The sequence below is a fragment of the Diabrotica undecimpunctata genome, chromosome 9, assembly GCF_040954645.1.
Source record: "Diabrotica undecimpunctata isolate CICGRU chromosome 9, icDiaUnde3, whole genome shotgun sequence".
NCBI classification, from domain to species: Eukaryota; Metazoa; Arthropoda; class Insecta; order Coleoptera; family Chrysomelidae; genus Diabrotica; species Diabrotica undecimpunctata.
The window spans coordinates 53700364-53724349 of record NC_092811.1 but is presented as its reverse complement, the minus strand read 5'-3'; the positions used below and the strand labels follow the sequence as shown (position 1 = coordinate 53724349).

The 23986-nt window shown below is 31.7% G+C and overlaps 1 protein-coding gene and 1 long non-coding RNA gene across 2 annotated transcripts; one reads left to right on the top strand and one right to left on the bottom strand.

The window, feature by feature from the left end:
• Positions 1-11257: 11257 nt before the first annotated feature.
• On the bottom strand, positions 11258-15589 carry LOC140450771 (uncharacterized). Its single transcript, XM_072544443.1, has 3 exons — positions 15266-15589; positions 12809-13675; positions 11258-12247 (listed from the first exon to the last, which is right to left on the bottom strand). The coding sequence occupies exons 1-3, from the start codon at positions 15587-15589 to the stop codon at positions 11258-11260; spliced, it is 2181 nt and encodes a 726-aa protein (XP_072400544.1).
• Positions 15590-22209: 6620 nt separating this feature from the next.
• On the top strand, positions 22210-23301 carry LOC140449561 (uncharacterized). Its single transcript, XR_011951829.1, has 2 exons — positions 22210-22351; positions 22973-23301. It is a non-coding gene; the product is annotated as an uncharacterized lncRNA (long non-coding RNA).
• The last annotated feature ends 685 nt before the right edge of the window (positions 23302-23986 follow it).

Below are 23986 nucleotides of genomic sequence, written 5' to 3'. Positions count from 1 at the left end.
CTTAAACATTTAATAACATAATATACAGGGTGTTAAGAGTATAATTTGTGTAGATAATAAGTTTATTGAGTGAATTGAAATTAAATAAAAATAAACATGGACAAAAGAAAGACTAGATCACATAAGAACGTAGAAGAAGAACAGGAAGTGACAGACAGAACCGAAGAACAAATTAAAGAGACTGAAGAAGTACAGGAGACAATGGAGGAGAAAAGACAGCCAGAAGAAGCACAAATGGAAAGGCAAATGGCAAGTGGAGACCAAGCTCAGCCCGTAAAGAAGGATGAATTGGACTTTCACAAGATGATGGCAATTTTGTTACAGGAAATAAAAAAAACTGAGCAAAATATAAACCAGAAAGCAGAAGAAAATAAACAACATATGACAAAAGAACTTGAAGATACAAAAAAAGAAATAAAACGTGAAATAACACAAAATTTTGATGACAAAATACAACAGATGGCACAACAGGTTGAGGATAAGTTGGGAAAGAAGATAGAAGAAGTAAAAGAAGAGTTAACCCTAGAAATGGCCAAGATGGAAGAGCAGTGCAAAGAACAAATGGAAGTGTTATCGGCACAGCTGGAAAAGAATAATGAAACTCAAAATAAAAAGATTGAATTAATGGAACAAAATTTGAAGCTAGAACAACAAAATAACCAAAAAAAGTTCGAAGATATTGACGAACAAATGGGAGTGTTGGCAGTACAGCTGGAGCATCATATTGAGCAGAAGGAAGAGATATTTCGACGAGACATTAATGAACAGTGGAAGAAAAAAGAAGATGAAATAGATGAAAATATGAATAAGACCAAAGAGATAATGGAGAAAAAAATTGGGAGAGTACAAGAGTCTCTTAAAGAAGTGACACAGAAGGAATTGGATGCAAGGCCGGTTGTACAAACGGTCGAAAGAGATTGTAAAATCTATTTTAGTGGAAGAATAAAACAGCAGCATCCAGTACCTTTCATGAAATTCCTTAGGCACAGATATGCATCTTACAGAAATTTCGAAGACTTTAAAGAATTCATCAGAAACCAGATGACGGATGAGGCGTTACTATGGTTTTCGAACAAAGAAAATGAGTTGGTGGATCTGGAAGACTTTGCGACCAAATTCAGTGAATATTTCTGGGGTCAAGCACAACAGCGTTCAATCAAAAACGAGCTGTTAAGTGGCAAATACAACCCAAATCGTAGCATGTCATACCACCGGTACGCCATGCAAATTTACAGCACAGCTCAATACTTAGACTGTGGTTTTAACGAAGAATACATTGTGGGTTGTATCGTGCAACACTTTGATCGGACATTGGAAGATATCATGATGTTATACAACTTTAAAGAAATAGACAAACTGTGCCAATTTTTGATGATGCATGAGCAACGAAACCCCATGTATCAAAACAATGACCAAGCAAATAATAACAATAATAACAACTTCAATGGGAGCAATAACTACAGCAGAAACAATAATCAGAACGGCAATAATTTCAATAATCATCGTAATTTTAACAATAACTATAGACAAAATAATGGTAACAACAACTATAATAACTCGAACTTTAGGAATAATAATAATAACTACCGCAACCAAAATAATCAGAACTTTAATCGCCAAAACTATAATCGTAACAATCAAACTAACAACAATAACTATGGAAATAATGGACGGTATCAAAACGGTAATTACAATAATCAAAACAACGGAAATTTTAACAGAAATAATTACAATAATAACAACAGAAACTTTAACTCCAATGGCAATATGAATCATGCATTTTCAAACAGTGCCATTCAACAGAATCAGACAAACAATTCACAACAACAGTCAAATCAAAACTACACAAACAATCGAAACCATAACACTAGAAGTCTAGAAGATATAAATAGAAATAACCAAAAAAGACAAGTGAATTTTCTAAGTCACCATCAATCATACACCGACGTCAGTCAACATGAGTCACCAATTGAAACACTCAACACATCATCACCATCACAACCCTTTGACACACAATACACAACAGATTCACAATCACCAAATTTTCAATAAAGCACCTGCTAAATGCGGCCGTATGTCACTATGAGCATCCAAGGGAGTTCATAACATTTGGGGAAGAAAAGAAAAATCAAAATTTGCAAGGGTTAATTTTAATTCAGGGTAAATTCTTTCAAAAACAAGTTAAAATTTTAATAGACACGGGTTCTGAAGTTTCACTAATTGACAATAAAGTTATTAATGAATTAAATTTTCAAAAATATTGTTATTCAATTCCAAAGGTTAATCTAGTGGGTGCAAACAACAAAAAACTATATGAAGCAAAGAAGGGAATAGTGGGAAAAGTATTATTTGATACAACCGAATATAGTATGCAATTCATAATAGTAGAAAACATGAGACATGATATTTTGATTGGGACAGACGAAATGGACAGAAATGGAATGGTCATCGATTATGTAAACAAAACTTTACAAATTCAAGAAGAAGTACTGAAATTTGGAAATACAGAAGACGAGGAATCAAAACAAGAGGAATTAAAGATAAAGGAAATTAACAATATTAAAAATCATACAAACTACAATTTTATAAATAATGAACCAGAAGAAAGTAAAATGGAATTGGAAGAAAATTTAGTATGTGCAGAAGAATGGAAAGAAGATGTAGGAAGATTGTTGCAAAAATATGATGGTTTGATAAAATCCGAAAACCGAGTGGCTGAAAAGTACATGCATAAAATTGAGGTAAAAGGAATAGAAAATTTTAAATCGAAGACATATCCAATTCCTTATAAATACCGGAAAGAAGTTTCAAAGGAGATAGAGAAGATGTTACAAAACGGAATAATTGAAAACAGCAATTCAAAGTACATAAACCCTATAGTGGTAGTGAAGAAGAGCAATGGTGAGTTAAGATTATGCCTCGATGCCAGGAACATTAACAAATATTCAACACCACAATATGAAGCACCACAAAGTGTAGATGCAATCTTTGGAAAAATAACTAAATCAAATTATTTTACAAAAATTGACCTGAAGCATAGCTTTTGGTTGATACCATTGCATAAAGATAGTAGGGATTTTACAGCCTTTTCGATAGATGGGGTAATATATAGATTTAAAGTAGTTCCATACGGTTTGCAAAGTGCATGTTCAGCTCTTGTACGTGCTTTACATCAAATTTTGGATCAATACGAAGACTTTATTATACACTACATTGACGATATTCTCATTTATTCTCACACATCACACGAACATTTAACACACATAAATATTTTGTTGAATGCATTGAATGAAGCAGGATTAAAAATTAACTTAAACAAATGCCAGTTTTATCAACAAGAGGTCACGTATTTAGGATATAAATTAGACAGAAGTGGTATTTCTATGGACGAAGAAAGAATTGAGAAAATAATGAACTATCCAGCACCGAAAAATTTGAAAAATTTACGAGGATTTATAGGCCTAATCAACTACTTTAAACGATTAATTCCAGACTTGAGTGAGAAAGAATTACCATTAATTCAACTATTGAAGAAGGATCAAAAATGGAAATGGAAAGAAGAACAAAACCAGGCCTTTCAAAATTTAAAGGACATATTTCGGACTAATCTAAGAATTTATCACCCCAGGTTCGATTTGCCATTCATTCTACAGACAGATGCTTCCATGCACAAATTTGCAGGAGTGTTGTTACAAGTCCAGGACAATGAAGAAGTTCCTATTTCATTTGTGTCACGTGTAACCAGAAATTACGAGAAGAGGTATAGTGTCACCGAATTGGAATTTGCTAGCATACTATTTTGTGTAACAAAATTTCGGTATTATTTATTAGGATCAAAATTTTATATTGAAACTGACCATTTATCGTTAATAAATATCATGAATAACAAATTGCTTAATAATAGAATACATCGTGGGACTTTACTACTTCAAGAATATAACTTCGAAATTAGACATATAAAAGGAAGAGATAATGTCATTGCAGATGCCTTGACAAGGAACGAAGAGGAAGGAACAAGAGAAGAGAGAAAAATTCAAATCGGATTAAATATATTAAAAGAACAGGAGGGAATGTACTCAAAACAAGCCATTAGAGAAGATCAGCAAAATTTAACACAGAAAGAAAAGGAAAGATGTATACTGAAAGATCAAATTTACATTAAAAGAATTAGAGAGCAAGAGTTATATTACATCAGCAAAAATTTAGCCGAAGAAATACTGAAGGATTTACATGAAAAGAATGGACACGCGGGTAGTAAGAAAATATGGTTAATGTTTCGAGAAAACTATATCACCAAGAAGGATACAAGCATAATCAAAAACTTGACTAGAAAATGTCATACTTGTCAAAGACAAAAATCGAAGAATTTTTCAAATTGGAATACTCCCAAAAATATAATAGCACAAGAGCCCTTAGATATAATAGCTATAGATTTTTTGAGTGACTTGATACAAACGGAAGGAAATGGACATAAACATATCATGGTAATCGTAGATTTATTTTCAAAATTCATCAAACTTTATTCCAGTAAAAATACAAAAGTCAACACTATCATAAATAATTTAAACAATTATTTTGAAGAAATAGGAAAACCTAAACAATGCATACTGGATAATGCCACATATTTCCAAAACGACCGATTCAAAAATTTTATGACAAGAAATGGAACCAAATTAAGTTTTACAAGCATCAGACATCCTCAATCAAATCCTTCGGAAAGATATATTCAAGAAGTGATAAAATTTTTAAGAATATCAATAGAAAACAAACACACTGTATGGGATCAACATTTATTAAGGATAGAACAATACATAAATCAGTTACCAAACACTGTGACTAATGAGATACCACTATTTCTAATGAAAAGGATAAGACCAGAAAGACCTTGGATTATAGAAATAGAACCTGAATATGACCAAATTTGTCAAGATGTAAAACTAAGAATCATCAAGAATGGAGAGAAATATTTGAAAAGACAAAACAAAAGGAAGATGAGAACAAACCAAAAATTTCAAAAAGGAGAACTAGTATTAATTAGAGCACATAGGGTAAGCAATTATAGAGATAACATTTGTAACAAACTTTTACCACCATTGGAGGGACCTTATGAAGTTGAAACAGAAGATGGAGAAAATAGTTATTTATTGAAATATCCTGAGAGTGGGTATCTTAGAGGAGTTTTTAACATAAAAGACATTTACAAATATGAACAATAAGTGAAGAAATAAGAAGACATTATTAATTTTAAGTTATATTTATAAAATGAAACAATTTTTTTTAAGTAAAGGACATGAATGGGATACAGAAGATGGAATAATAATAATAATAATGCTGCTATTTATGAAAAATGATGAAATATGAATTATTGCGGATATTATGATTATGAATATGATATATAATATAATATGAATTATGATGAATTATGAAAGATTATAATGATATAATTATGCAGTATAATAATAAAACTTGGAATGGAATTACAGAAGAAGGATTGGAGAGGAAAAATTTGAAACGAAGATGGCAGAACTCTAAGAAACCAAGGAAGAAAAACAACTATAAAATGGATTCAAAAGTAGAATATAAACTCAACCCTCAACGAAAACTTATTAAAAATAACCGAATGATAATAAAGTCACATTCAAACTAGCTTACACTCTAACCACAAAATGCAGCTCACACGTGCTTAAATAAAACTTAAACTCTATATTTTTTTGTATATATTCAAAATAAAACATGCATTAATAAAACAAACTAAAGCAACTTAAGCTTACACATGCAAAATTAAAAGAACAAAACTAATTATTATTTTTTTTCAAAGAGAGCATTCAAACTATCTGCAGCATAATTGTATACCATATATATGCAACTGAATCAAAAATTTAATTGTTTTTAACCATCACACATTCATAAAATCACTGAAACATACACTTGTGTCGACGTTCAGAGAAACAATCACACAACTTGCAAAAAACCAGTCAAAGAAAAATGAATATTTGGTATTTGCCAAAAAAATTGTCAAATATGAAATATTAATTTTTGGAGAATTGTTATGAAATTAAAGCTCCTAAACAGTTTTTTTTTATGAATAGTATGAACATAAAACAAAATGACAATATTGAATATACCACATATATATTTAACTCAAACAATTGTATTATTGTTGTTAATTTAATAGTTGAAACTAGATTCAACAATAAGAAAGAAACTAAAAGCAAAAATAAGCAGAATTCACAGACATGTAACAAACCAATAAGGACTATATTGTATCACCAGATTTAATTAATGTTTTCAAAATAATTTTATTATTATTATAATTAAAACCAGTTGGTTTATTATAAACAAATTCAGCATAATAGAAATAAGATTCTTTTAATATGTGAGTTATTATAGCCACTGAGTTATAGTTGGTTGATAAACACTTTTCAATAAAAAAAAAATATATAAAAAAAAAAAAATTAAACCAAAAACAATTGTTGATCATGAAATTGATTATGATTTAAACTTAAGTTATTGTTCGTTATATATATATTATATTATTTATGTAAGAGATACTTACAGAATAAGCCAATATAGCCACAACATAAAGATACAAAAAGCAAATATCAAACCACTTCGGATCGAGTGGAAATAAAAACCATAAATTTGTATTTATTAATTAATTACAATTTTTATTATAATCCAAATTCTAATATATACAAGTCAATAGAATCTTCAACAGTCCTAAAACAGATAAAATATTTAAGTCATTTATTCACAAAGTAAGAAGTTTCAATTTGTTAGTAAACATACAGTTAACATGGATAGAGCTCGGAAAATAAAACGTGTTAGGAGGTGAAATAGGATATATCTCATAAATAAGAGTTCAGAATGATATAATCTTTAATGGACAGGTAATCTGAAGACAATTCTCAGTGATTCAATATCAAAAATGCTTTCAGATAGCTTTAAAATTAAATAAAAGCAAAATAAAAGCAACTAATTCATGTTAAAATTGGTGTATGTCAAATTTGTTAGTAAAAATTTTAATATTTAAATTATCATTTGTTGTAGAAATTATATGTCAAAAGAATGCTTAAATTCTCTAGTATTTGTTTCAATTCATTTCAAAAGTCAATATAGTTCTCAAGATTTAACAATTTATGAAAATTTAAAATATTTTTTATTTTAATCATAAATGTCAAAAATATACAAAAATCCTGTCAGATCTTAAAAAACATTGTCAAAATGCTTGGAGATCTGGTAAGCAATGAAAAATAAAAGATAGAAAATCAATAGTTACGAAGAGGCAGAAAATTTTTGATTTTTTTCAGCAGTCACAATTTTTCAAAAGTATTTTAAAAAACCTTAAAAAAGTCCTGAATTATAACAAAGTATATTCAAATTACCTTGCCGATAAGAAACCATCGTTTCTGATTAAATTTTAGCGAAGCCTGCAGATTAACAGTATATTTTCCGATAAGGGAATTGTTAGCAGTCATCATAAAGAGGTCCACAGCTACCAGAAAGGTGAGTTTTTCCACTCATTTGAATTCTCGCTGAATAAAGAGACCGTTTGGTGTTTATTTTTGACTGAAGATCATTTAAAATTCATTTTGGGTACTTATAAATATTTCTCAACCATTGGAGAGATAATTCTGATAGTTTTGCGGCCCTAATCCATTAGAAGACGTCACTGAAAGATGCAATCTTTGTTATTGAAGATTTCCATAAAATGTTTAGAGAAGGGATTATCTGAAAGACGAAAGTGAACTTTAATAAAGTTAAACGCAAGTTTTGAAATTTCTTTAGAAATAATCTTACCTTTTTTTTAAACAGCCTATATCATTCTAAATCATCTTTGTGTTAAAAAACAAAATAATTTGAAGTCAAGTTCACAAAAATTTTATTATCGCTTTTGTAATATTAACCAAATATAATTCACCGTTTCTTTTGCTTACTAAAATCATTAAACAAAACAGTTAAACTAAAAAAAAATTGAAGGATTATAAACCTTTGTTTTCGCTCTAAAAAGATAGTAAGTGAGGTTATAAATACTTTGACAAACAAACACGTATTAGATCTTAGATCAAGTATTTCTTGTTGCAACTTCACAAAACACTAATTTCATATACTTACTTCAATATTGTATTACGTCATAAATCTAAATCCATTCATATTAGTATTAAACGGTTAAGTATTGGCTTATTTATTGGAAGAATCTTAAATAATTTTTTTTATATATTATACAAGATATCGTTGTGTAATATTTAATTGATCACTTGTGAATAATTGCACAGTACATTAAAAATAAAACTTCTTGTGTGGTGATTTTTTTGCTTTATATAATTTTATATAGCTTTATCAAGCAGTACAGGTCACAGAACTCGCTTGAGTTAAGAGTCTACATGTTCTAAGACAAATAAGTAAAAAAAAATTTAAATTCAAAATACAGATTTAGAGAATACAAGGTGAGTAGAATAAATGTTTGTCAAATTTTTTTTTATTTTCAGGCGTTCAATAATTTTTATTAAAAGCATTTCTAAATTTAACAATATTACAAATTAATCAACTTAAAAAAAATTATTTTTATCTTCATAAAGCTAGCCGGTAAATAAGAGCAACTTGTAGTTTTCTTGCATCGAATTCACATATCATAACAATATATATATATATATATATATATATATATATATATATATATATATATATATATATATATATATATATATATATATATATATATACAATATTATATATAATATATATATATAATATTAAATATATATACAAAGGGAACATTTTTATTCTCGAGAGGAAGAGAGAGAAAATATATCTTCTGTCTCTCTCTTACTCATTATCTCACATATGTAATGGTTTCACAGATTCACTCTCATGCAAATTTCCAACGCCGACCATGCGTATAGAAGTATAACTTCAAAAATAATAGATTTATTTTTGGGTTATCCTGGATCTGTCCATGATAGTCGTGTTTTCAGAAATTCACCTCTAAATGCCAATTTAGAAAGAAAATGTCAGCACTATTTTCTTTTAGGGGATAGCGGATATCCATTAAGGAATAATTTGCTTACTCCTTATAAAAATAGAGGTAACCTTACAAGGCAGCAACAGAACTATAATGTAAAATTGTCCAAAAACCGTTACGTTATAGAACACTGTTTTGGTATTCTAAAACAAAAGTTTCGTTAACTTTACCATGTAAAGTTGAGAAACATACGTTTTATAGTATATTTTATTCGAGCTGCATGTGTTCTACACAATATTGCATTGGAGGATAATTTTGAAGCAGATGGAGACAATGAACAACTTAACATGCAAAATTTCAAAAATATTCAACAAGATAGTGATGAGGAAGAAGAAAATGTGGAAGCTGCTGTAGTTAGAAATAGAGTTGCAAACACATTGTTGAATTGATATTATTTAATAAACAAATTATTATAACAATATTTTGGTTTTTATTTGTATTTTAGATTTGAATTGTTCAACAAAACTACATGTATTTTCTGGATGTGAGTCCATCTACAAAAAACAATCACTTGCAACTTTCTCGAGAAGTATAACCTGTCATTTGATTTTATCTCTTACCTCTCTTCTTCTGCATTTGCTGATTTTTGTATTGTTATTATATACACAATATAATTATATATACTGATGGAAAGGGTAAACTTTGTTGCCAAACTATCCACATTTAAGAGAGGCGTATTTGAACACCTAATTGCTTCAAAATATTTATTAAGGACCACTGAAGCAATAAAACAATTAAAATGTATTTTTCCTTCGATTTATTTACACAATAGACTTAAGGGCTGGTTCAAACATTGACAATTATCGCAATTCTGATAATACTAAAAAGAGTTATACAAATATCAGCTTTACAGTGAGTGCGGGGAGGCAGTAACAGATATACATGAAATGATAAAATTGAGAGAGACCAACTATATACGTTTTAACACAAAACACTGAAAACACCGGCTCACGATAACGCATACGCGGCTTACGTACTTTTCGGGATCACACACACCCGGCCTTCACTTGCCGAGAGGCAAATTGGCACTGTCTGGTCCTAAGTTATATAACGAGGGGAGGACGGGTCCCTGATGTAGAAAATCAGTCGCACACACGTTAACACGATAGCTGACGACCTGAGCGCACAATTTGATAAAATAACTATACGATTACAATATTATACAGGTTGTTTTTACAACATACTGCCCCCAGTTGAAGCACTAGCTTTAACATTATAAAAAGCATTAAAAAGAAAAGAGTACATAAAAAAAAATATGAGTAATAGTATACAAACAACATATGAGTAAAAGTACTAAACCTAATAACATTAACATAATCCTTCACTAGGAAGGGGACACAATTTTGTTATCGTTCGTTTGAAAATCCCATCCTTAGTTTTAACAGATGCAATTCTCACGCGGCCATCTTTACCCGGAAAGACATCCATCACTCGTGCCAATGACCAGTAGAGAGGAGGGAGATTATCTTCTTTAACTAACACAAGGTCATTGGGTTCTAAATTTTTGAATGGGAGAAACCATTTCGGACGATTTTGAAGTCGATTCAGATAATCAGTCGACCACTTTTTCCAAAAAAGTTGCTGGAGCTTAGAGAGATTTTGCCAGATGCTAAGTTTATTTTCCGGGATAGATGTATACTCCTGGTCGGGTAGCGAGGTGAGAGACCTTCCAATTAGGAAGTGACCAGGGGTAAGATATGTGAAATCGGAGGGATCATTAGAGAGGGCACAAATGGGCCGAGAATTAAGTACGGCTTCAATTTGGGTAAGCACGGTACTGAATTCCTCGAATGTAATTTTGAGATTGCCCAACAATCTATAGATATGATGTTTAGCGCTCTTTATAGCGCTCTCCCAGAGTCCTCCATGATGAGGAGATCGAGGTGGTATTGTTTTCCACCGAATTTGAGAGGAGGCTAAAAATGCCTGAATAGAAGAGTTAGTTTCCTTATTTTTCAAGAAATTATAGAGTTCGAATAACTGATTTTTAGCCCCAAGAAAGTTTGTCGTATTATCACAGAATATAGTCTAAGGGAGACCTCTTCGACTGATAAAGCGCTTGAGAGTAAGAAGAAACGCTTCTGTTGTGAGCCCACTGACTAATTCTATATGAACCGCACGTGTGGACATACAGACAAATAGAGCTATGTATGACTTTATCAAGGGACCTTTACGAAGTTTAGAGGCCTTTATTAGAAAGGGACCACCAAAATCCAAACCTACATGAGCAAAAACTTAAATCAGTAAATCAGACATGATTTGAGCTAAGGGTTTGGCATTAAACTTGAAACAAACATGACATTCGTGGACTATCCTCTTAATCTCCCGTAGACCATTCAAGGGCCAATATCTAAGGCGAACTTGAGAGAGAGTATTCTGAGGACCTGCATGATGGAGCCTAAGATGTTCTTTTTTGAGAATTAGACGAACAACATGATTTTTCGAGGGGAGGAGGAGAGGATATTTTTGATCAAAGGTAACTTCGGAATACCTAAGACGTCCACCTACACGGAGCATTTCATTTTTGTCAAGAAAAGGAGCAAATTGTAAGAGAGACTTATTAGAAATAATCTTATTGCCTTTGAGATCAGCGATTTCTGAGGAGAAACTTGAGTTTTGCAATAATTTTATAATTTTCATTTCGGCATTTTGAAGTTCAGATACTTCAAGTGCACCGGATAATTTTTGAGTGCCAGACTTTGCGTTATTACCAAATCTGAGTACATAAGCTATAGTCCTTACATATTTCGTGAAACTGGAGAACCTTTCAGAAAGCATGACAAAGAAATCAAATTGAGCACTTCGAGTGTGAAGAACAACTTTTCTTTCTTCAGGTAATTTATTAGAATTAAACTTCGGACTATATTCAGACAAATTTAGGTCAAATGTTTGCAAAAACTGAGGACCGTGAAACCAAAGAGTGGAGTTGAGTATGTTAGAGGGCATCATTCCTCTGGAGAGGATGTCAGCAGGGTTGTCTTTAGACTTTACGTGTCTCCAATGAGAGTGAGAAGAATTTTCTTGAATTTGAGCTACCCTGTTGGCGACAAATTGATTCCATCTGGAGTGATGTGATCTGAGCCACGCCAAAACTATCTCAGAATCGCTCCACATGTTAATAGAGGTAATAGAGGGCAATTTATCCTTTATGATATCAACCACCTTTGTGGTGAGCTTGCTAGCCAATAAAGCACCCATAAGTTCCAGCCTTGGAAGCGTTATGGTCTTTAAAGGAGCAATACGACTTTTCGAAGCAATGAGAGAGCACGAGACATTTTTTGATTTGTAGATAACCCGTATATAACAACAAGCAGCATATGCTTTCAAACTTGCGTCAGAAAAAGAGTGAATTTCAATAGAAGAAATTTCATGACATGAGAAAAGACATCTGGGTATGCTTATGTCTTTGAGAGCAGCGAGATCAGTTATAAACTTCAACCATTCATTTAAAATATTTGAATCCACGGAGTCATTCCAATTAATTTTAGAAATCCAAATTTTTTGCATTATAATTTTAGCAAGAACAGTTACGGGATTAATGAGCCCTTGTGGATCAAAAATTTGAGCGATAATAGAGAGTACTTCCCTTTTTGTGTAATTATTCTTTATTGATAATTGAGGTACAGAAATTGAAAATATATCAGTACTGGGGTTCCAACAGAGACCTAAAACCTTATTAGAAGCATTCTCTGGTGAAATAACATAGGCAGAGTTTGTAGAGAGAGTAGAAACATTTTCCAAAAACATTTTTGAATTAGAGCACCATTTATGAAGAGAAATGCATGCCTTGTTAAGTAGGTCAGTTATCTCATTATGAGCCTTAAGAAGAGTTTGCGTGTCATTGGCCCCATATAGAATGTCATCTAGATAGCAGCCTGTTAAGAGAGCATCGGAGGCCAATGGGTAGTTGTTTTGATGAGTTTTATCTAATTCCATCAAACAACGAGTACTTTGAAAGCTTGCGCTTTTTGTTCCATAAGTTACGGTTTGAAGCTCAAGACATTCGATGTCCTGTTCTGGAGAATCCCGCCAGAGGATATTCTGCAGGAATGTGTGATCAGGATGAATTTGTACCTGCCTGTACATTTTTTGTATGTCGGAAGTGAAGACATAGGTATACAATCTAAACCGAAGGAGAATGTCGAAAAGTTCAGGCTGAAGAGTTTTTCCTTTCAACAGGATGTCATTAAGAGAATAGCCACTGGAACTTTTCATGGAGCCATCAAAAACCACCCGTAATTTGGTAGTTAATGATTCTTCTTTTATGACAGAGTGATGAGGTAAAAAGTATTTATTTTCTAAGTGCACATTTGTGAGAGAAAGAGGAACCTTTTTGGCATGTCCAAGAGAAACATATTCATTGATGAATGCTTTATATTGAGAGTATACATTTTCGTGTTTTAAGAGTTTATTTTCTAAACTAATAAACCTTTTTCTAGCCATGTTGTAAGAATTGCCCAGCATTTTATGTGCTGTTTCGGAAATGAGGGGAAGCTTTATCTGAAACCGACCAGAAGGTAGAATTTGAGTTGTTTCAGTGAATATTTGTTCAGCCAGATCCTCAGAGGAGGAGATTTTAACAGAGGGTTTCACTTCTTCGACTTCGAAGAATTGTTGAATTATATTATCGAGCTTATCTTCCTCAGATGTGGACTGCACAAATAAAGAGACATTTGACTGTGTAGGGGACAACTGTGACCGATAAATTCCTTTGTGAAATGCGTAAGGAGGTAAAGCACCAAACATAATGTACCCTAAGCGTGTGTTCTGGAGAACAGGGAGTCCTTTACCTAAACGTATTAAACCATCCGATAACAACTCGCTATATATGTCACTGGCAAGAAGAAGATCTATATTTCCAGGGACAGAGTAGGTGGGATCTGCGAGAGTGACTGTAGAGGGAATATGAAATTTACTCCTGTTTATGGATACCCGGGGGAGTCTACAAGTTATGTTTTTTAAAATAGCACAGGAGATTTTGAAACCATTACCATTTCTTTTGTATGGAAAAATTTCTAGATCGACCATTTTGTTCGAGAATGAACTATGTTCAGAGATGATAGAGATTTGTAACCTTTTGCTGTAAGGAGAGAGATTTAATTTTTGAACCAAATCTTTAGAGACAAATGACGACTGAGATCCACTATCTAAAATACATCTAGCGTGTATTGGTACGCCATGCTTTGAATAAATAGTGACTAGAGCGGTTGCCAGCAGAACATCCTGCTTTATTGACAGAGCAGAGAGAGAAGTCATCACATTTTATACCTGAGAGGTTTGAGATTCAGAGAGAGAGACAGAATTACTTGGACCGGCTTCACCATCAGACCAAGTGTTTTGTACATTGCGAGAGGTTGCGTGATTTTGTCGTTGAAAAGATCTACTAGAAGAAGAGCTATTTTCATGGTCATTGTGCAAGAGTGTGTGATGCCTTTTCTTGCATATACTACATGAACGTTGAGACGAACAATTTTGAGAAAAGTGTTTAGTTCCTAAACAGTTGCGACATAGTTTGTTTTCATTAACAAATTTATACTTATCCTGTAAGAAAAGATTAGCAAATTTTGTGCATGCATAAATAGTGTGTGTAGCATTATTACAAAATACACATGTTTTGGAGTACGAGTTATTTTTATTACTTGCCGAAGAGAAGAGAACCGTTTTAGAGTGAGTTTTAATAACTTTTTTATCGTTATTATCTGAGGAGTTTAACTTTTCCATAATGTCACACTTTTTTTCTAAAAACACAAAGAATTGATTTAGCGTAGGAATATCTTTTGACCCTAACTCGTATTCGAAAGACCGGTGAGTGGTAAAGTCCACTTTTTGCAAGAATATTTCTATTAATAAGAGATCCCAATGCTCGATGGGTACATTCATATTTTTTAGCGCGAGTAAGGTCTGTTTTGCGGTGACCAAAAATTCACGTAAGACCTTTGCATTAGTTTTGACTAAGGATGGAACTTTCAAAAGACGCTGTATATGCAAACTAATTACGCGCGATTTGTTTTCGTAGCGATTTCGAAGAGTGTCTAACGCGATTTGGAAGTTTTCTTCTAAAACTTGGATGTTTTCTACCAACTGGAGAGGTTCGTTGCGTAGAAAAGATTTGAGATAAACAAAACGCTGGACGTTGTTGAGTTCCGGGTTATTAATAATTAACGTCTCGAAGAGCTGATAGAATGCACTCCATTCTGAGAAGCATCCTGAGAAAGTTTGAATTTTAATTTCGGGAAGAGTCACTTTAGCACTAGCTAAACGTGGAGAAGTAGAACTGGACTGGTGTGAAAGAGGTTGGAGCATCTCCATTCTATGTTGAAGACCTGCTAGAGTTGAGAAGTATTTTTCTTCAATTTCTTCCCTATCGCGTTCTTCAGTGTTTGCTTCGTCCAGTTCCTCAATCTGATCCATGAGGTCATCATATTTGGCGTAACAATTCGTTAGTTCAGTACGACGGAGTTGGAACTGCAAGGGATCCGTTTCTTGAGCAGAGTTATCCCTTAACCAATTAGAGATACGAGAGATTTTTGATTTCAACGGTTTGCGTTGTTTCTTCAATTGATCCATTGCGGTTAGAGATGTATCGAAAGCTTTGCGAGATATTTATCTATGAGAGATACACGAGAAATAAAAAATTTTAGAGTTTAAAACACAGCTTAGTCCACCCCGTATAATAAACAAGAGTCTCGGAAAATAATGTCTGTACGAATCCTGCGAAATATAAACTCGTCCCGTATACTAATAATATGCGTTCGAACTTTTGAATGTCCCTGTACGCGTGATTATAAAAATATATCTTGGAACGAACTCACCAAATAGAAATGAATCTAAAAAATCCATAAATCCATAGTCACATCACATGTTTCTTGTCAGCAATTTTACTTGATACCGGCCGGCGAAGAGCGATAAATCTAAGAATGTTGGAATGAACACTTCAAACACTTGCGTGGTGACGTAATGTTCCATATGCCGTGAGATTGTTTCTTATGTTTTTATGCAAAGTTCTATTTTGTGAAGAGCACTTAGTAATGGGTTTTATTTTAATTTTTATGGGAAAAGAATTAAATAAGAGAAAATTAATTTGATTTATGAATTGCGATAAACAATATGCGGTTCGAAGAGACCACAAATGATGGAAAGGGTAAACTTTGTTGCCAAACTATCCACATTTAAGAGAGGCGTATTTGAACACCTAATTGCTTCAAAATATTTATTAAGGACCACTGAAGCAATAAAACAATTAAAATGTATTTTTCCTTCGATTTATTTACACAATAGACTTAAGGGCTGGTTCAAACATTGACAATTATCGCAATTCTGATAATACTAAAAAGAGTTATACAAATATCAGCTTTACAGTGAGTGCGGGGAGGCAGTAACAGATATACATGAAATGATAAAATTGAGAGAGACCAACTATATACGTTTTAACACAAAACACTGAAAACACCGGCTCACGATAGCGCATACGCGGCTTACGTACTTTTCGGGATCACACACACCCGGCCTTCACTTGCCGAGAGGCAAATTGGCACTGTCTGTCTGGTCCTAAGTTATATAACGAGGGGAGGACGGGTCCCTGATGTAGGAAATCAGTCGCACACACGTTAACACGATAGCTGACGACCTGAGCGCACAATTTGATAAAATATCTATACGATTACAATATTATACAGGTTGTTTTTACAACATATACATTTAGATACCTATAGATTATATACTTATATTGTGTGTTGGTTTCACTGATAGAAGAATGTTTTTTTTATTCTGGGATTTCATCTGTTTTTGTTGGTATTTCTTTTGATTTGTAGATGTTTTATCTCATATTTCATTATCTGTTCAATCTTCAGAATAGAAACAGTTTCTATTTAGACTCTCAAGATTTTATAGGTAATGAAATGTGACATGATTTCAAATTATCTACAAACTACTGCAAATATCAACAAATAACACATTGAAGTTTTTGAACCAAAAGAAAACACACACGCACACACACACACACACACACACACACACACACACACATATATATATATATATATATATATATATATATATATATATATATATATATATATACATAAGAAAAAAGAAGTACTTGTGACTCGTTTAAAAAAATATATAAAACTGTTTTGGATGGGTTAGTCAATAAAAATTTTATTATATATATATATATATATATATATATAAACAAACCTTATTTACATAAATTTATTATACTATCCTACCTACTAGCTAATACAAACTATATTATGTACTTAATATTTACAAAATACACATTATTTACAAAAATTTATATGGCTTAAAATCACCAAGGTTGCAAATTTCAAATTTGGTTTTATGTCAAAAAAAGTTGAAAGCTATGATGATGAATCTTAATTTATACTGTTGCAAAACTTGTGTATTAATAAATTTTGACAGGACAGCGCACAGAATTATATACTTTTTTAGTAATATTGCTTTTTAGTAAATAATTTACAGAAAACCGTCACTTCGGGAACGTTTTTTTAAGTTTGATAAAATCAACAAAAACAAAACAAAGTACAGAGTTTAAGGTTTGCTTAATACCTTAAGTATATTATGTCTATATTATATAAACAATAATGAAGAAAATACATAAAAAATCTTCTACAAGCAAAATATGTCAAAAAATTAAAGAAGATGCTATTATCGTGCAATAATATTTAGGAAATTTCAAAATATTCAAGACTTATAGGATCGAATCAACGTTACATAATTAGAATAAAAGTTCTGTAATATAATAAATACAGGTGTAATAAAAATATCTTAATTTATGCCTATTTTTTTGAAATATTGTAATGTTCCCGGAAATGATCAACCGTTCCCGGAATGACAAAAATGTTACCGAAATGAGAATATTAATACCATAAGGCATAAGTAAGGAAATATTTAAATTATAAACAACAGATTAAATAAAAAATATTTATTTATATTACCATATTGTTTACAAAAAGAAAAATTACTCTTACTATTAATAAATTCTTATTAAAATTAAGTTTAAACATTTTTATAAATGAATCTAATGGAACTTCTATAATCATTGTTTTATCTTCTTAAAGTTTGAATCAGTTCTTAATTTCGAAAACATCAATATCATTATCAAAATAATAATATTCTAGCTTATTTTCTTTTTTCGGCAATGGTGTTGGAATAATACTGATTATTTGGTCAAAGTTAATATATGACACATCCTTTGGTTCCAGTTTAAATTTTCGGATATTATTACGCACAGATCTCAAAAATGTTACTAATATTTCCCCATCATCGTCATCGACACACGTCTGACAGGTAGCAACATATCTGAAGAAAATACTTGGCTTCGCAGTAGAAACTTTAACAAGCAAGAATGTTCCAAGGGATACAACATTTGGATGTATATTTTCTTTGCCATAAGATGTACTTGCTTCAACATCAATATGTTTACCTTTATGCTGCTTACGAGATATTGTCATTAAATCTTCATCGTCCGAAGAGGAAGAGTTGTAAACATATTTATAAATGCTTACCCTATTCTTACAATTTAAGTAGTTATCTGTTATCATGGGCTCTTGATCAATAGGATATTGGATTGAAGGCATAAAAACATTCACAGGTTCAACTGCATTTAAGTTACACAAGCTAGAAAGCTTCAATAGTTTTAGCTCTTTATGAAAATGTTCGTATCGATATAACTTTATTGAAACATCTAACCCTTTTTGCCATTGCACTTTTGTGATGTTCATTATGCCTGGAATGGCATCCAAAGAATTTGGTATACGGCTCTTTTCCTCAATCACGTCGTCTTCTGGGATTGCTTTTACTTCGATAATAGCGGTTTTGAACAAATCTGCGAATTCTGAGGCTGTTCTAACATAATTACCCATTAAGACATGTCTGTCAGCTACTCTTTTTAGGTATCCTCCTACACCATCCATAGGGCCCTTACCATGCCCAGGCTCGCTAAAATTCCAAGTAGATTTGGTCACTTGTTGAAAATCATTAACCAATGTTTGTATCCAAAGAGTTATATTTTTACGGTTCCGGTATTGCGATGTTGGTCCGTCAGAGTAAATATGAAGTGTGTCAATTTTTTTGTTTTCCAAAATTGTTGTTAATATTGGTTTCATATGAGCCCATATGGCATGTGCTTGATGATCTAAATTATCACTTACTGTAGCAAAAGATTTTGATTTCAAATTATTACTGTTATCGCTTCGCAAATAATATACGCCTGTATGAATAGATATTTGTTTCTTAGCGAAGTGTGTCGACTGTATTTCATTTGCGTACTTCATAGTATAGTTTTCTGAAAAATCTATTTGTATCATTACCTCATTTCCATGTAAATTTTCTTTTAGTTCTTTTTTCAATTTATTGTAACTATAGATGCCGTATAAGTGTTTCTTCATAGCCGGAATATCTTCAAATAAAGCAACTTTCAGTTTTTGTACTGTACTGGAAATCATAACTTTTTTGTTATCTTAAAGGTCTTCTTCACATCTTTTATAATTTTCTCTTCTTGAACGGACCTCCACATAAAATATGTCAAAGAATCTCTATTATCTCCTAATTCAAATTCGGGAATTTTGCATTTTTCACATAAACTATTCATGCAGTCGTGAGACTTAACATTAAAAGTGTATTTTTCAATAAATTGTTCAATAGACGCGTGTTTAAGCTCTTTTGCATATTTCAGTTTATTGAATATTTCTTCAAAATTTGCATGCTTCACGCACATATAAGTTTCTCTATCCCTTGATTTTGGCGCTACGACCCAAAATAGTTTTGCTCTCAATAACGTTGCGTATGATAAGACAATTCCAGTTTCTTTTACAAATTTTGACAAAAGGTCTTTAACTGTGTGTAAAAGCACGCGTCTTTGTTTTTTAATGCAATTATGTTTCACATAGTCTCTCTTAGAAGGGCACATTCGACTTACATTATCTTGTTCGAAGAAGTCAATGACCTTTTGGCGAACTTCTTGCTTTAAAACAATTTCGCGAACTTTGACATCAGACTTCAAAAGACTTGATTTAGAGTTTGTTTCCTTTAACCTAGCTGGTAAAATCTTCTTGGCCATATGTAGCATTTTGTATTTCCGCAAAGTGCTTCCACCGATACATTTATTAAAGACTTCTCTCTCTTTTGAATTTTTGGGAAAAGCATCAGCCTTTTCTTGCAATTGGCTAGTCAATACTTCGCTATACAGAAGTTGCTTGCGTACTGTAGGAGGAACGTGAATATCTGTAATTAAAGCATTAACTTTCCTAACGGGACTTGGAACAGTTTTCATTGTGGCTTCTTTTCTTTGTAGTTTTTTGGTCAGAGATTGAATCTTCCGCTTCATTTGAACAATAGTTTCTTCTTGCTTTTTAATTTTTCGGTATGCTTTCTCCCTATCTTTTCGAACTGTTTTTCTGCCTACTTGTCTTCTATCTGGAGTTACTACGGATAAGTTGTCATCTGATTGTGGCGGCGTATTACTTATTTGATTTGAAAAACCTTTTTTCTTTTCTCTGTATTTTTTTGATGCTTTTTTCCAATCTTTTCTCTGCTTTCGCTTCTCTCGTTCGGTCATATCGGTAATTTTCTTCACTTTGTTTTCTAGCTTTTTCTTTTTATAATATTCCCTCTCTTTAGCTCGTTTTATTTCTTTCTGTTCTTCAGTCATTTTATCTAAAAACTTTCTTTTTCTAGCATTTGCCTTTTCTCTTTGGCGTAAATAAGCTGCACTATTTTTTTAAGCGTTTTTCGAGTATTTCGTTTATTTTTTTCTGTATGAGGAGTCTCCATTATCCTGTAATAAAAAAGCAACTAAATGATAAAAGAAATGTATTAAAGATTTAAATGATTCGCTCTTAGAAACGATAATTATCATTCCGAGAACGTAACAGTCATTCCGGGAACGTGTCATTATGTCCGGGAACGTTCACGAAATGATGATTTCAAATAAGCGCGCGCTTTGATTGCACGCCTGCCATCTTAAATGCAACTTGACTTTGTCAATAACAACATAATTGAAGTTACTTTGATATTTGGTGTTATAAAAAAGAATTTCATTAATAATTAAATATAATAAATACGTTCACGAATTGACGGACAATTGATGTACGCTTTACAAATAATGAATTGAAAGGTACTTACCAATTAAATATAATTTATTTGATGATAAAAGCACCCACAGCCGTCTTTTTTATTGTGTTCTTCGTCAACTGACGTTTGTCACTGAATGACTGCGTTCAGTTAGAATTGTTTTTGTTCGATTTTCGATGCATTCACTAGATGACTTGTGCGTTATCGGACAATTTTTTTTTGCAGTTTTACTTATTAAAATTAAATAATCTTTTAGTATACTTTTCAAAATTAGTTTTTGTTTAAAAAAGACGGTATATTAAATAAGGAGATGTGTTAAATACCTTAACGTTTTCATTTATATTTTGTACTTTATTGTTATTGAATATCGTCCATTAGGACGCGTTCCCGAAATGACTTTCTATGCATGTGTATTGATTTAATTTAAAATTTACTTAAATTATAAACTATATTGGTTAAAGTACACACAAAACAGGTTAGTTGTAGTCATTTATTAATTTTATTTTTTTCTTTAAGTCAAGATTCAATATCAATTCAATCAATATCAATTCAACATTAATTTGCTAGCAAAGCCAATTCTGCACCTTGGTGATTTTGAGCCATATTCTATCCTACATACAAACTTAACTTTGTAGCGTTATAACTGCTACATTGCCTGCTTTCTTTCTTATATTAATATATTTCGTTAATTCTATTCTACAATTTCCATATCTTCTGTCATAATTCATATTCTTCTATATCCTCCATTGAATCTCTTATTTTTCTATATATTTTCTCAGATATAGATTGTATCAGAATTATGTCGTTACTTAATTGATTCATTATTCTCTTTTCATTTTTACTGGTATTTGGTATAAAAACCAGTTGGCGTCCAAATCTATCTTCTTTATATATATATATATATATATATATATATATATATATATATATATATATATATATATATATATATATATATATATATATATATATATATATATTTCAGTATCTACCTTTCCTATTTTCTTAATAATCATCATTTCATCTCTATTTCTGTTACTTTGGAACGAGAGGTGCCATCTTTATTCTCTGTTTAGTTTAATGCTAGTGACAAAGACTCCTTTTTGTTGACATTTCCCCCTTCCCGTTCGATACAAAAGTCGATATAATGGCTTTTATTTCTAAAAATGTCGATTTTCTTCATGACTTTTGTAAAAGTATAATAACCAATTGTTGTGTCGTCTCCTGAATTAGGAGGTAAGAGTTTAATATATTTTATCGGTTTCCTGATTCTACCTGTTGTATAAAAATCTTTTTATAATTTTAACTTTGAAAATTCTAATCTCATTATTTATGATTATCATATGTAAGTAGGTACATATTTTTGTGGATATTTCTTATGTTTTTTTATTTTATATAAAAACTAGCGATAAGAAATATATAGTTTCTTTAATATAGTATGTAAAAGTTTTACGAATATTTTTACAGTTTTAAATATTGAATTTAAATCCTTAATAATATCTTTTGATTTTAATAATAATTAACTTTTGACAAACTACCATTTCTATATAGAAATGTTTCTAAATTCTAAATTATCTAACTTTTCAATAAATATATCTTGTCATTTTTACCGAATCCGCTTTGTAATTAATATTAGAATATTTCAGTAGTAAAAAGTAATTACCATTTGCTTAAAAAGATTATATATCCTTACTTTTACTTATTTGCTACATAAATAAGAATTGTTTCTCGACTTGCTTGGGTGAATAATGATAAAATTTTGTTAAATTTGATTGGTCACCTATTCATCCCCCAAGCAAGGTCTCTCATTTTGGTTTCACCATTTTCTGAAGCAAGGTGTGTTTTTCTTCATTTTAGTCAACCTCCGGGATACATTTCTCAGGTGCGGGTCAATTTATATTAACATCCAGAAGACCAACCGGCCTGAGAATGGCACTATCATTCCAATAGGAGAGTTGACTCCAGGGCAAGAAAATCCACAACTAACAACATGGCTTGCTAACAACCATAGCAGAAAAGACCAGGATAAAACCTAGGATTTGGTGACAAGCATTTTTCCTTACTATAATGTAACACTGTAGCAAGAAGTCAAATAATTTTTATTTAAATTCAATATAATATTTAAACATGTATTTTTCTGCCCTTTTTGTTTAATATTTTAATAAACATGTGTTAATTTAACTGTGTATTGTTTCTTCTTTTTACTTGTTTGCGTGTGTTGCTCCAGAGTAGGCCATATTCACGTCCTGAGTGAGCTAGCCAGGGAGTGTTTCGTATAACGTCTAATGTAGCAATTTTGCAATTGATACATTAGGGGTTATGACGTTAAAAATTGGTCCCAACGGGAAACGATTTGTCACTCCAACGTTGTTAGTGATGTTAGTCGGATTGTAGCAGCAAACTAAGGTTTGCGGTTACAAGTTGACAACAGCAGCTCAACGTTGGGATGTTACAAATTGAGCCTCGAAGGATTACAAATTGGCACCCAATGAATGTTCGTTGGAACGTTACAAATTGGTGCCTAACGTTACAACTTAAAAATTAATAGCAAAAAATTTAATACTAAAAAGTAAACAACTAAAACTACAACTGTTTATAATAAATTCTCATGGAATTCACTTCTCTTAACTATACAACACTTACAATTCTGGCACATATCTTTTAAAATTTGATTTCGCTCCTTGGCGATTTGATGAGACAAATTTGTTCTTCTCTTCATCTCCGCAATCTTTTCTCTCTCCAGGTTAAGTCGTTCTTCATAAAATTTTTCACGAATCAGCCTCATCCTAGCAATACCCTTTCCTCTTCTACCGATAGGACTTTTTTTATTATTTAATTTTGGTGCTGTGGTCTGTGGCATCTGGCTGGTAG